General features: G+C 40.2%; 1 protein-coding gene across 6 annotated transcripts in view; it reads right to left on the reverse strand.

Annotated features, from left to right (window-relative positions):
• The window catches only part of GRIA4 (glutamate ionotropic receptor AMPA type subunit 4), a 229,016-nt gene that overhangs the window by 6,017 nt on the left and 208,974 nt on the right, over window positions 1-14,025 (reverse strand). For 3 of the 6 annotated variants that reach the window (XM_085216278.1, XM_085216276.1, XM_085216277.1), the window contains 2 exons: window positions 3,583-3,697; window positions 1,319-1,453 (listed from right to left, as the gene is read on the reverse strand). The exons of 1 other annotated variant lie outside the window; for it this stretch is intronic. In XM_085216278.1, coding sequence (XP_085072404.1) covers window positions 1,319-1,453; window positions 3,583-3,697 — 250 coding nt within the window. Of the gene's footprint in view, window positions 1-1,318; window positions 1,454-3,582; window positions 3,698-10,420; window positions 10,536-14,025 lie in introns of all 6 variants that reach the window. 2 more of the 6 variants (XM_085216281.1, XM_085216280.1) reach the window with 1 other exon arrangement.

The raw sequence follows: 14,025 nt of genomic DNA on the forward strand, positions 1-14,025 counted from the left end.
AATCGCATCTCCAGTTGTTTCCTCTGAGTTTTTTTTTTTTTTTTTTCTAGGTGGCAACGTAACATTTCTATTCATCTCGTTTCGCTTAATTTTTGTTTGTTACTTCCTCTACAGGGATAGCTCAGTGATTTCAGGAGGATGTAGCCATTTGTTAGAAGAGACAGAGATTGCTGTGTGCAAAAGAAGGGGACTCAAAGTAGCAATGAGATGGCAGCGTCCTGGCAGCACCTCTGTTACAAAGCATCCAGAATAGCTTGGAAGCTATGGAAGAGTTATGTTTAGAAGCTGCGTGCCATTTCCAAAGGTCAGGGAGCTGATTTGACTATTTTACTAATGATTAGTTGGCAAGATAATCACCGCATGGATGAGATCAAATGCATTAGTAAACTATTCCTGCATGCTTTCTAAGGGGAAGTATGCAGGATGCAGCTCAGCAATTATCAGCATTTCAGTCTGAAATCACTGCATGAGCATCTGAAAACTTTGAGTCTAGAGCAAGGAAAAGGGCATATGTTGGCTGAGGACAGTAGTCCAAGTCTGTTCAGTGGCTAGTGAATTCTGTTGGTTATTATGGTGGGCAAAGCTTGACTTGAAGCAGGATATTGTGCGGGGGGAGAAAAAAAAAAAAGCCACACAATTAGCATAAAACATGTACTGAAGGAAGGGTGAAGGAGAAGGGTGGTGAGGAGGAGGAGAAGGTAAAACAACATTTAGACTTCTTGTAACAGTGCCTTGTCTTCCATTAAGTTAACTATGGTTCAGTGACATTGCCTATCCTAAATCCTCATTGTAAGGAAGATCCAGTTAGGGCCAACGGAGAATAATAAAAGCTTACATAAATTTTTCACCAGTAGAATGCCAACCTTTAGGAGGACAGACTGGCCAATCAAATAATTAAACACTGGCCCTCTGGATATGTATTTTAGGACCTCAATTTCAAATAGCTGTCATCTCCCAACAGATTGAATAACATTGGGCTGTTACAACGGTAATTTTTATGTTAAAAATTTCTTGTAATGCAGATGTCTATTAGCAACATAGAATAGTATACTGTACATCTGCAGCCAAAAAAACTGAACCACTTTGCAGTGAAGTTTTCCAAAATATAAAGCTCTGTTTAGAAGCAAGCACCACTAGACAGACATGTCACAACACTGCAGTACAAGATGCATCACCCACTCACTGTAGTAGGCCCTAAGTCCTACCCCTAAATTTTAATACTTTCGGTTCCATATACGTTGTAACCTTCTCTATAAGTTGCTAAATTCTGGGTATTCTGCGAGGAAGTTGGGTTAAAAGTCTGTGCACTCTTTGCCACCTTCATTCGCTTCGCCTCTGCCCTGGACTTGTAACAGAACTCTATCAAAGCCACCAGCATTGCCAAGCCCAAGCCTCCAACCAGAATGTAGAAGACTCCAGCAACGTTGCTGAGACTCAAGGCACTCGTCTTGTCCTGGGGAAACAGAAGCAACACAGTTAACTCCAGCTTCCAGACCTCTGCAGCACAAGGTACACATTAAAGCATTGGAAATAGAAATAAACATCAATGTTTAGCTGAAATTAAGTGACCATCGTTTACATGCCTCTCACAAAACTTTTCCTATCGGGATCTATAAAATGCATATTAAGTACCTGCTTTTCCTGGTCAACATAGAAGTATCATAAATTTACTGCCAGTATATCAGGATGCCATTGTTTACTTATTGCCAAGGATTATTTCCACTAGCTGGAGAATTAAACAATGACACATCCAGTCCTCATTAGGGCACATTTTAACACTGGCATCAAACTGCATTTACACAAAGCTCTTTAAAAGCTTTGGAATCCAGAAATCCATTTCCATTAAACAAGATTCTGCTTGATCTTAACTATAAGACAATTTTCGCTTGTGATAAGCATTGCTGTTATTTTAAAAGATCCAGCCTGACTTTCTGCTAAAAGGTAAGAATAACAAGTGAGGCTTAAGTTATTGGAACAAACACTTCTTGAAAGTGCACACTGTGCCATACACATCATCATATATCTGCCTCTTACTGTTGATTGTATTTTGTTTCTATTTTATTCTAGATACAGATCTGGTACATGCCCATGGACTACTAAGGCTCTGCAGTTATACAATTTTATAAAAAGTGATATATTAAACTTTACACAGTTTTCATAATTTAGAGAACTATTACAACATTCTTTAGCAAATTAATAAATATGCAACATCTGATAAACAATCACCTTTTTAGACTTACTGTTGTAAATAATTATTCTACATTTCTCTATACTTCACTGCTTAGTTCACATATGTTATGATTTGAAATCCATGTGCATTTTATAGCACAGTTCTCAAGGAACTCTCTCAGGATTGACTCCCATATACTACATTGTGTGCCTTAAGATACTTATAAAGCTATATTCTTATGCAGACTATATAATCTTTACCTAAAGTAAGGAGAGTACTTAACTTCCAATTATAATTTGTATGAAAAATTAACTTATTCTCAATATTTGGGTTTAATTTAAAGAGGCACTATTAACTGTGCAGTCAGGAGACCAGCACATTAGCAATTCCCATGGATGTAAAGAGGTGTTGCTGGGGTTCTGCTTTGTCTGGCTCTTTTTAGCTGTATTGGAGGATTCTGAATGCCTTGTACATGACTTAGTTCTTCTGGTAATAACTGTCAATATGGTGCTTGGGAACAGGGAGCAGGCAGGGCCGGGAAGAATCTGATCCAATGGACACAGTGCATCGAGGCTTTCTCAGCCACGCTCTATGGGTGCTTTGCCATATTCTTTAAGGTTTTTACTCTTCCCTGCAAACCACTTGCAACAAAAAGCAAAATGTGTAGAGTATGGATAGTGAGCAGTCACGGCCCTCAGGCTGTCCTCCCAGCTCTGAGCATCACGAAGACATGTCTGACGCCAGCACACAGAGCTGGTACTGACTGTGGTGCACCAGAAAAACGCCTGCTTCTGAGCTTATCCCCAGGGGAAATGTCAGTCTCCACTCCCCAAAGCTGCAAGGATTACTCTGGGAATGGACTAGGGTAAATTTAAAAAGCAATAGAATGCAGTGAATTACTGAAGACTTTTACTCCAAAGCTCCTTGGTTCCTCAAGCAGCCAGAGACCTCTCTAATAGGATCCAGACACAGAGAACAAATGAAAGCTTAGTGCTTCCTCCCTTCTGAAAACAGGAAACCAGCCAGCTTTAAAAGGAGAAGACATGGATGAAGCCATGCCATACAGCTCCTGGGCAGCAGAGGGGGACAGAGCATCCCCCTAGGCAGGATGGAAAAATACAACTCAATTTGCCTCCCTCAAAAAAAAAACAAACAACCACCTTATAACTCTTCAATGGCTGCCCCGAAAAGATAGGAGAATATGAGGTGATTTAGGGTGATTTATATTGCTGAATACTTCAAAAAACAATAGTGCTTCTTTAAACTAAACCATGACCCCCATCAAGATGAGGCCAAGCCAATTCGCTCTGAGAGTGTCTACAGCTGCTTATTTTACTTCTAAGTAATTTTGTTCATTACTCCCTTTACTGCTTTGTGAACACGATAGTAGGTCCCGAACTGCAGCGACTGACCTTACTTCCAGAGTCCTTGGGTCCACATTCACCTTTATCGTACCACCATTTGTTTTTCAGCTTGTCTAAGACGCCTGCCTCACTGAGTTTCAAAACGGCAAGGTTTACAGGAGTTCTTCACGTGGAAAATAACATAAATAACATTATATATGTTATTTTATGTTATTCAAGTAAAACTACATAGAATCGCATTGCAAAGTGACAGAGCAGAGGCCACAGTGGGTGCTATGTCATGTACTGTTGGCCCAGGTTTAGAGACAGACATACGACCGGGACCTGCTCCATCGCTTTAGGTAACAGGCACATACTGCTGGGGAAGATTTGTAAATAAATGGTATGCAATTACTGTGAACCCAAAACTATTGGCTTAAACACATTAACAACATAGCCTCCGGGACATAATACAATACAATTGCATATATGACTTAAGAAACATACTGTGTTCCTTGCTCTTGATACATTTGTGGTTTGCAAGCCTACAAGCTAATGACATGACTTGGCCATAGCTATTTCATTTACTGCCCTCAAAATGAAGCTGGCAAGAGAAGGAGCAGCTCCTGCCGGCTGCCACCGCAGCCCCTGGCATGGACCTGCCCTCACTGAGTGCCTGTGTCTCTGCTGAGATCTCCACTACCAGGATTGCATTTTCGTATCCTATATTCCAACATTTTTTTCAATTTCTAGACTTTTCTTTCAATCTCACTTATTAAAAAAAGTCCTTGAGGGGTCCCAGGTTGATTATTAATCACTGCTCGGGGTGTCTTCTCTTTCTTGAGGCATTTGCTGTGGGTGACACAATGGAATTCAATATTAAGATGAAATCTAATCTTATGCCTCAAAGCCATGAACTGCTATGATGATGCCCCACTTCATGTAGTTCTAGCAGTTTATTTTCTCAAAACCTATCAAATGAAGCCTTATTTTCCATACTTTCTGCTTTGAAACATTGACTGTTTAATTCTTAACGTGATAGGCATATAGTTATCTATTTATGTGCAGGTGTGCATGCAAATACAGTACATATAAGAGAAGGAGGCAGATAAACAGAAGCAGCATGTGACAGATAGGCTGCTGATGATAACGGATGACACAGAGACTGATCTTGCGTATGCCAGCAGATTCCTGTGGTACCATTAATCTCTCATAATGCACCATAATCCGTACCCTGCTAAAATGTCAACTCATGAATTCAAAACTTAAAATAAAAATAGACAGCATGGTGCAAACATTAATTGTTACAGAACAATTGAGTTGACTAAAGTAGATATTTGAAAGAGAAAGGGGGCTTGTACTTACACTCTATAACTAGTTTCACTGGAAAGCCCCAACAGTTTTTATATACAGATATTTGTGTATGTATTAACATACATATATTTCATCTACACATAAGAGCTCCTTAAACTTGTTTGCAGCTATTAGTTTAAGGGATCCTGGCTTTCAACATTTTCTGGTTACTCTTTTGTATATATTTGTACACAGTGTGAAATTCACCTCACTTCAGCATTCCTACCAGAAAGTTATGCCTGTCCAGGCTTCTCTGTAGTTAAAAAAAGATGGTCGAGCTACAAGTTTTAAGGGAGGTTGAAGCATACTATTCAGATTTACTATTGAGGAGGACTCAGTGTTGCATCAAAATGACAACTTTTGACAGCTACAGCTGGGTGAGAAAATCCCAAGGAAGTCTCAAGTGATCTCTTTAAATAAAGGAAATGCTTTAGCCACTTTCCAAATCTCACACACTTAGGTCATATGGAACAGGGTGCTGCTAGCATGGATTTCTCAATCTTTTTCAGTATTCAAACTTACATTTTGCCTTCAGGCTCCTTGGCATCAGGTTGTGCAGGCTGAAAGAGGGATGTGCAAGTCCCTGAGGGAAAGAAGCGGGCAGCAGCTTGAGATGCTGGCATGTTGCCTGGCCATATGATCCTCTGTTTGCTTTGAATACAAGTGTGAAATAATTAATATTATCTGGATAGCCTTCATCTGTGACTTGCCATGCACTGGCACTGAGAGGCATTTCAGTGCTCCCAAATCCCAGCCGTGTAACGAGACTGGTTGTGACAAGGGTTGGGGACATCTAAGTACTGTTCTTACACAGATGATCAGAATTTTGTGAAGCTATTGCAGACTAAACTGATTAAAGTGGTGCAATAATAAGGGCTCTTTATAAACTATCGAGACCAGCAGTAAGCTTGGACAAGTCAAAAAACAGATGTTTCCTAGCCATTTCTTTTTCCTAGCACAAACAGTTCAGGTATATATAACCCGATACAGGCAGGGATTTTTTCTTTGCCACTGTAATTCTTTTAACGCCAGCCTTTCTGCACTGTCTCTGCAAAGAAGCTCTCAGGCTTTCCTTTGGGAAGAGCAATCAATTTCACACTTAAAATCACCATACTATCAAAAATAAATAACTGAATGCAATGGTGAGCACAGATGAGGCAATTCATTCCTACTCTTCCCTGAAATACAGCCAGTCATGTCTCAGAGGCCAGGCCCGTGTTCTTCCTTTCCACTATTTTTGCTGAAACTCATCTTGAATCCCAGAGTAAATCAGGAAAGCATGATGGGAAAAGTTCATACTCAAACCAGTAAGCAAAGCCCAGCTGAGTGGCTGCAGATTTGAAAATGAAAATTTCAGTTTACGGTTTTCAGAACATCAGCATATATATCTGCTTGCAATCACAAGAAGAGATTGCCAGTGTGGTGACTTCTGGTGTATTTTAGGCTGTTTTGCTTGGTTTTAAACTTTAGTAGGAGATTTTCAACAGCTGCCATAGGAGATGAATGCTCAAATCACCTTAGCTTTCAGGGCAAGTTAACTATGTAAGACATCTTTCCTTCTTAGAAAACCTTTTCTTCCAATAAGCATCATTTTGATTATGCCAGTTGTGCACTACAATGTGTTACTACAGTGCTCACTCAACTGATTGCTGAATAGTCCCACTGACATTAAAAGGAACAGAAATTAAGAATATTTATGATCTACTGTACATGAGCAAGAACAATCTACTTGAATTATATACTGAGGATAAATTCAGCATTTAGAATTAAATTTCCCATCAAGTTCAGTCTTTTATGCTCAATATTACAGCAGAAAATGACAACACTTTTTTTTTTTTTTCTCAGGTTGTTTAGCAATTTTTGAATTATGAATGCTGGGCTAAATTTTCAACTAAAGTAAACTGGCAGAATTAATGAAGGTCAGTGTAGTTTTTCCAATGCATAATTCCTGAGAATCACCCTTATTATAGATGTAGAATCCATCTGTCCAAATCCATAGAAAGATAATATTTAAAAAAAAGATAACTACAGATAACATTTACATATGGAGACAAATTTGTCCCATTTAGCAACAGTGCAAAAATGCTATCTGATGCAGCAGAGGAAACCGTGCTCTTCCATATGCTGAAGTCAGCGGTGGCACAGCCTGAACTGAGCACAGGGTCAGTGGTTTTCAACCGTCTCAACATGCCCCCAGTTGCCCCTCTTGGCATCACATTTGGATCTTCCTCCCATCCTGTCCTCCATCACTTCCATCACTTACTATTGGAAGGACTTTTAAGGGCCTGAGGCTGCTGGTGCCAGCAACTTCAGCAAAATCAAAGTGCCTTAAAATGACATTAATGAAGTTCTGAGCTCCTTGTGTACAGGACAATGAATGGGAAGTTACAGCATTTAAATTACAATGCTGAGTGATTCTGAAACCGGTACAGAATTTTAGGAGTCAGGGATTGTTTAAAAAAAGCAATCATGAGTATGCTTTAGGAACTTTTCCATTACCCACTCAGGGCTGATCCATTAATTAAGTGAAAGGTCAGCCTCACCTGCTGAATGAAAAACAAGAGCTGCTGCATTCTCCAGAGGCTGCCAGCAGAGATAGAAGGAGAGTTTCACCAGCACAGCTTCTTTCAATCCAGAGCTTTATAAAAGCTATGGAATATAATGGCAGAACCTGGGTTTAGATAGCTCTCCATAGACCAAATGGATTTGATGCTGGCATGCTGCTGAGATCAGAAGTAGTATTTTCAGAAGCATTCCAATGACTGATGGATCTCAGTCTTCCCCTCAAATATGACTTTCTTCTGAAGTCACTAAGCCATTGGTGAAGGCATTGCCAGCTACCCAGTTGGTAACACAGTCTTCTGAGGGAAACTAGAAATTGTGGTTCACGCTATGAACTTCTCTCTGAATTTTGGAAGATTGTTACTTGAAGGGAAATGACAAGAGAGGGTACAGATGAGCTTTTAAAAGAACAGAGTAGAAGTAGGAGAAAGCTTAGTTTGCAGAGTAACACAAACTTTTAGAGTGCTCATGAAACTTTCTGATTACTCAAGCCCTGTATATTACAATGGAGAAGGTTATTCTAGGTTTAGACATCAGGTCAACCTCAGAAGTAACAGCATGGCTGACCAATTAAGATTTAGGTGCTCTGCTGCTTTCAGTACAAGAAGAATTTTCTTATTGTTCATCATTATAATAGGAAGCTCTGTAATTTGGGCCAGAACTGCTAACAGAACTCAGACTTTGATCTTCCTAAATTCACAAACAGAAAAGCAGCATTGGTTAGGTTCCAGACCTGCTGGCAGTTGTCATGTTTGCAACAGAGTTCAGTGTGCTGTTATTCTGTTAACAATCAATTGATAGCATATAAAATTTAAATATTTAGAGCTCCATTAATTCAACTGAAATGATTTTATTGATCTTAACTGATCAAATTCTACAAGACTGTCACTGAAGAAGAAAATGAATTTTGTAGATTATAAATGGCTAACCGACAGTTTTGGAAGTCAACATAGACATAGTTTAAAAACAAAAACACCAGATGATGCTGCAATGCAGAATATGAAGAGCAGAGTAATGCATATTCATCTCCATGTGTCCATTCCTCCTGAACAAGGTGGCTGTAGGCACATGGTAGACCAAAATCACTGGGCTTCCTCTCAACAAATACAGTCCTTATGCACAGGTCTGGCTACTCTTTCTTCTGAGCATAGGGAAAAAAGACAAATGCTCTTGGAAGGCTGTCTGTAGCCCTAGGATCACAGGTTGAGCTCCATCATGTTCCTCATTCCTAGCTAGCAATGTCTTGCCCACTCTATTTTCTACTCCGTCATGAGGTCTCACCTGTACCACCTATTTTCATTGACCTCTCTCCTTCACTCACAGATCCTCCTAGTTTCTCCATGAACTGCACTATCTTTTCTTTTTTCTTCTTTTTCTTTCTTCTGTTATTCGCCATCACACCAAATGTGCCCCTCTAGCATCTTGCAGACACATCCCCTGGTCCAGCCCTGCTGCTCCCCTTGTGCCACTTTGTGACTCAAACCACCAGTAAGTTAAAATCTTTGGTTTGCTACCTAACTTTTACCTCACATTTCAACCACAATAGATTTGTGAGAAGCATATTTTTAAGAAAATTGAGATCTTTAAATTATAAGACTCTTTGCCTGTGACTTTAAAAAAAAAATTAAATGCCTCCTCCACTCCCAATAATGCAAAAGTTCAGGGTTGGGTGGAGCTTACCATAATAGCAACATGGGAGATTCATGGTTCACAGGTCAGCCTTCTTAAAAGACACTGGTGTGTGCTCCACTTGCACATAAGTGCTATCGAGTCTAATATGCCTATGCACTTTGGAACAGCAAATAGAGACCATTTTTGAAACTGTGACTGCTGGCAAGCAGAGCAGTGGGAAAAAATAGGTAGAGCAGTAGGATCAGAGGTAAAGCAAAGAGGATTAGGACAGCAGTTCTGGGTGAGTGCAGCATAGCCCAAGGGATGGTCCCTGAGGCCAGGACACAGCATGAAAGAGCAAGGGAACTGAAGGAGGAGAGAAGATAGAAAGAAAAAATATATGTAGGCAACTGTAAAGGAAGCTACATAAACTGTATATAACAAAACTGTCAAATTTAATAATGTGTGTTTGACTAGCTCTATGCCTGCACCGTTACCTTGTGCAATGTTCTCTTATATATTGCTCACACACAAGCACATAAGTATAAATGCATGCTGCCTGGCACTGAGGGGGCATTTACAGTATCTTCATCCTTCTCTACTACCACATCTTCCAGTTTCACAGCCATGAAGTAAGCTATAGGAGGCTGTGAAGCAGTGGCACTAGCTGCGTGGAAGATTTAGAAAGGAAGGAACAATAAGATGTCATTACCTCAGCCTAAAATTCAGAAGTGGTGAAAAGCTGTGAATGCCACAGCGGAGAAGGTTGTAAATTCTGGGAAATTTCTGCCTAATGAGTTCTGTTATGGGATCCACTATGCATTTCTGTTTGTTGATAAGATTTCATAAAAATGTCCATGCAAAGAGATATTTCAGCTGAAATTTGCCCACCTATTTTGTCTACTCAAAAAATCACAATTGGTACCAGTTTTGTTTGTGTAAGTGTGGGCCCTGCACTAAATTCCTGGTAGGAGGCAATCACACTCATTTGCACCCTTTGTCTTTAATGTCACTGAAAATTACTTTGGGAGTATAATGTAAGTGGAAAATAAGCCTTAGCTGGTGTTTGTTCCCAAGGGTTTCAAGCTGATTGTTCACAGGAGAAAGCTCTGAAAAGGCTCATCATGATCTCAAAAGGTGCGGATTTCTGAAAACTGGCAATAGATATCATAGCAGGGAGTGTTTTAAGAGTTCCCTTTGGGATGCTTAAACAAATGCAAATATTTTTGCTTTGACAGTAATTGCATACACCTAGGTTTCAACTGCAGGTGCTGGCAGTGCCATGATAGTGTAGAAGCTATTTCGGCTCAGGTTAAACCCCAGCAGATGCACCAATTACTTCACATACTGTTTACCCGCTTTTGGTGACATTGAGGCTAACCTTGGAGTCACCTCCCCCGCTGCCACATTCTCCTTTGTCGTACCACCATTTGTTTTTCAATTTGTCCAAGAGGCCTTGTTCATTCAGTTTTAAAACTGCGAGGTTAACAGCATTTCTTGAAACGATAAAACATATTTTGTAAGAAACTGCACAGCTGTTAAGATGTTAGAAGGAATGAGGACTTAAGCTGTTCAAAAGCTTGATCCACACACTAAATAAACCTCTCATTTCCATATTTCAAAGCCCTTTGCAGAGTACATAATTGTAGTTACCTTCAAATATGAAAAATGTATTTCCTGTCCAGAAATGATTTTCAGAACGGCTTGAATTTTAACAAGAAAATTCTATCAACCAACCAAAAGAGTTTTTTGCTATAATGATGATAAAACTCTATCTGGAATTACAAACAATTTACACAGATTTATTTGAATCTATATTAAGAAAATTTACTTAGCATAGTCCTGGGTTGATTTCTCAATTAGATGGGAAAAATTCGTTCCCATGTCCTACACAGGCCAGACCCAGCTGGCTTAGGCTAGGCCATGTCAGTTGCTACACTTCTTACAGATTTGACATAGAGTAAGTAATGTGATTGCACATGGCTCTCAGGATGCTAGCTGTGGACTGCGGATGCAGAAGCAGCAGTAAGGAGGATGAGGTGCAACCAAACCCAGTTAGCAGCATTCATGCTGGCTGCTGGCAATAGGAAATGATGGGAGAAGTGCCTGGGAGCAATGGCTTCACATTCTTGAGAAACCATACATCTCCATTGGGAGAGAAGTATTTGTTCTGGTAGCTTAACTACTGCTTTTCAGGGACAAGAAGAAATTGAGAAACATGGAGATTTCCTATTTGAATGTATTTAATACTGTCTGTCTGAAGTTTCAGTGCCTGCTCTAAGGACATCTATGCGTTCAGCATGCAGGTTAAAGAACAGTCTCGTTGCCTTTGCGCAGCAGAGCTTAGCTGAAATGCAAGACCCTGGGTCTAGCTTTGTCCCAGGGACTTCCTGTTCCTTGGGAGAGCAGCTTGACTCCTTCAACACTGGTGTTAGGCAGGAAGGTGGAGATGGAAGATATCTCCCATGGAGACACTTGGAAACAGGACAGCTAGGCAGAAACTCAAGCACTAGGAAGTCAGCACCGAGATCAGATAGGTGCTGAGACACAAGTGGGTGTTCGGGACATCCTGGTGACTTCTCCCTGAAGGGTCTATATGCACTGTTCTGTCACTGCATGGAACGTGATTCTTCTATTGCTAGCAGCACAGTGCCGCAGGCACACAGGCCAAAAGGGGCTCCATGACACAGGTGCCTTCTTATCTGGAGTTTAGTGCTCTTCATCCAGGTGAGAGAAGCACCACTTTGGGTCCGTCCAGGTTTTGAACCTTTTCCAACATGAAGGCTAACGAGAAGCACCATTTCTATCCAACATGAACTTAAGGCTGTCAGGACTGCATGGAAACTCAGGCAAAAGAGAGGCACGACTGGTCCTAGAACAGGGCTACTTCTGCCTATGCTTTGAGATTTTCCTTTTGGTGTTCAGAGATCACCGTACAAACCTTGTGAAGCACCTAGATTTCATAGAGGAGTTACAGTCCCTAAATGGCATTTTAAAATCAGTTGACAACTAATCTGTCAAGGAACTTAAACATTTCCTGAGGAAGCTTTGCACTTGTTTAAGAGTATGACTTCCTATCCAATAATTCATAATAAATAACATCTCCATTTTTCTGAAATATCCATCATGCTCCCATGCCTATCAGACATGTGCACTGCTTCTCATGCATGTCTGCCCAGGCTTGCCTATGCATGTGCAGTGACGTGGACAAATGGCATCATATCCTTGAGACACAACACATCTCTAATAGGAGAGAAGTATCTGTTCTGGTAGCTTAAATACTGCTCTTCGGGGACAAGAGAAATTGAGAAACATGGAGAATCCCACTTGGAAGCTATTTAATGCTACCAAGATCTGCCTGTCAAGAAATAGATGTATCTTAATGACATCTTCCTTTCATCAATTATGAGAGGATGCAACACCTTCAGAGCTCTTGCAGAAAGGCTGGGGAAGAAAGATCCTCTGGTGACAGGAATCCAGCAGACCCTATGCATCAGAAGCCAATGTGGATTGTAATTCACTCTCAGTGCAGATGGCAGGTTTCTTGTCCACGAAGATCCCTTCCGGTGTTAGAGTGGAAATTTTTATCTCCCTTATTAGGAGAGTTATTCTTGGCATACATGTATGGACTGTGGAGTTTCAAAGCTCATGAAGCAGAGCATTCCTTGCATCACTGACCCTGCTTTTGGGAGCAGCGTCAGCTTTAGGACATACCTCGATTGCCTGGTAACACCTTTTCATACAGATCCTGCCGGAACCAAGACAGGTCTTCACTGTCTGATCAGGAAGTCTGGAAGCAGCTTTGTGTAGAACTGACCTTACCTAATATCACTGTGGTTACATTTATAAGATATTTTCATACAGATAAAGAAAGTGTCTGTCTCTGAAAGTGCAAATGAGAACTCTAGGCTGCTGTGGGACTGGCATCAGATGGCTATTTGTGCATAAAGCTTTAAGGGGAATTTAGCAACCAGGCTGACAAATATGATTTTGTATAAGAGCTCTAATTATGGTTTGCACTCCAGAGGGAGAGGAGAAATAATAAAATTGTTTGGAATGAAGTTGTTCAGTCGTCCCTTTTGTTCTTGGAAGCTTTTGAGCCAGTTATATTTACTACGGATTTTTCCTACTCAGCTTTCTGTTTCAGTGCCTATGCTTTTTGCCTCTTTGCCCCCTTCAAAAAGATGGCATTGTAGCCCTGACACTTAATAGCCACCTTTCTAATATACTAAAGGTAAATTTCTCTTTTGAAAGGACTTTAGGACTTAGCCATAAATGAAAATTATCCTAGAAACACTGTTTCTTTGAGGAGGATCAACACTACTTATTCAGAAAATGGCTTCAATACATAGCTTGAGCTGTCTACAGAGTCAGTAAAACTCCTGCTCTTTCAAGGGAAACCAGACTAATTTAATGCTGTTGTGTCTAATTCTCATACTGGGTAGCAATAACATAAATAGCCACCTTGAAAGTGCTATGGAGTGATCACTCCCAAAAGGATTAAATGCCTCTCAAGGAACATCACTAATGCTCCATTCCACAAGTCACGTAAGCACAGTCCTGTTTTAAAGCAGATTGGAAGTCTTACCAGTCTATCTGAAAAAGCATCTTCATATTATTTTCTCTAAGCTACTTTTTTTTTTTTTAAAGAACACTAAAGCTCATTGAATTAGACAAAGTTGTTATGATTTCCTAAAACTTATGAAAGTTTTTATTCAGTCTTTATATTATCTCGAGTTGCCTGAAACCTTACAAATTTTTTCAGCACTGTAAATATCTTTGGACTTCAGAGTTTTTCAAGCTTTTCAAGTTAATGTCTACTTTGGCCTTTTACATGGTTATTTAAAGATGAATAAAAAACTTCCAGGCAAATTAGCACTGACTTCTGCCCAGTGCCCTGAATGTCAAAGTGAAAAAATTCAATGATGTGTGGATAAATGGCAGGAGTAACTACAATTCTCTTAAGGTAGCCAAATACTTTGTCAT

This window comes from Meleagris gallopavo, chromosome 1 (genome assembly GCF_905368555.1).
Source record: "Meleagris gallopavo chromosome 1, MGAL_WU_HG_1.1, whole genome shotgun sequence".
NCBI lineage: Eukaryota > Metazoa > Chordata > Aves > Galliformes > Phasianidae > Meleagris > Meleagris gallopavo.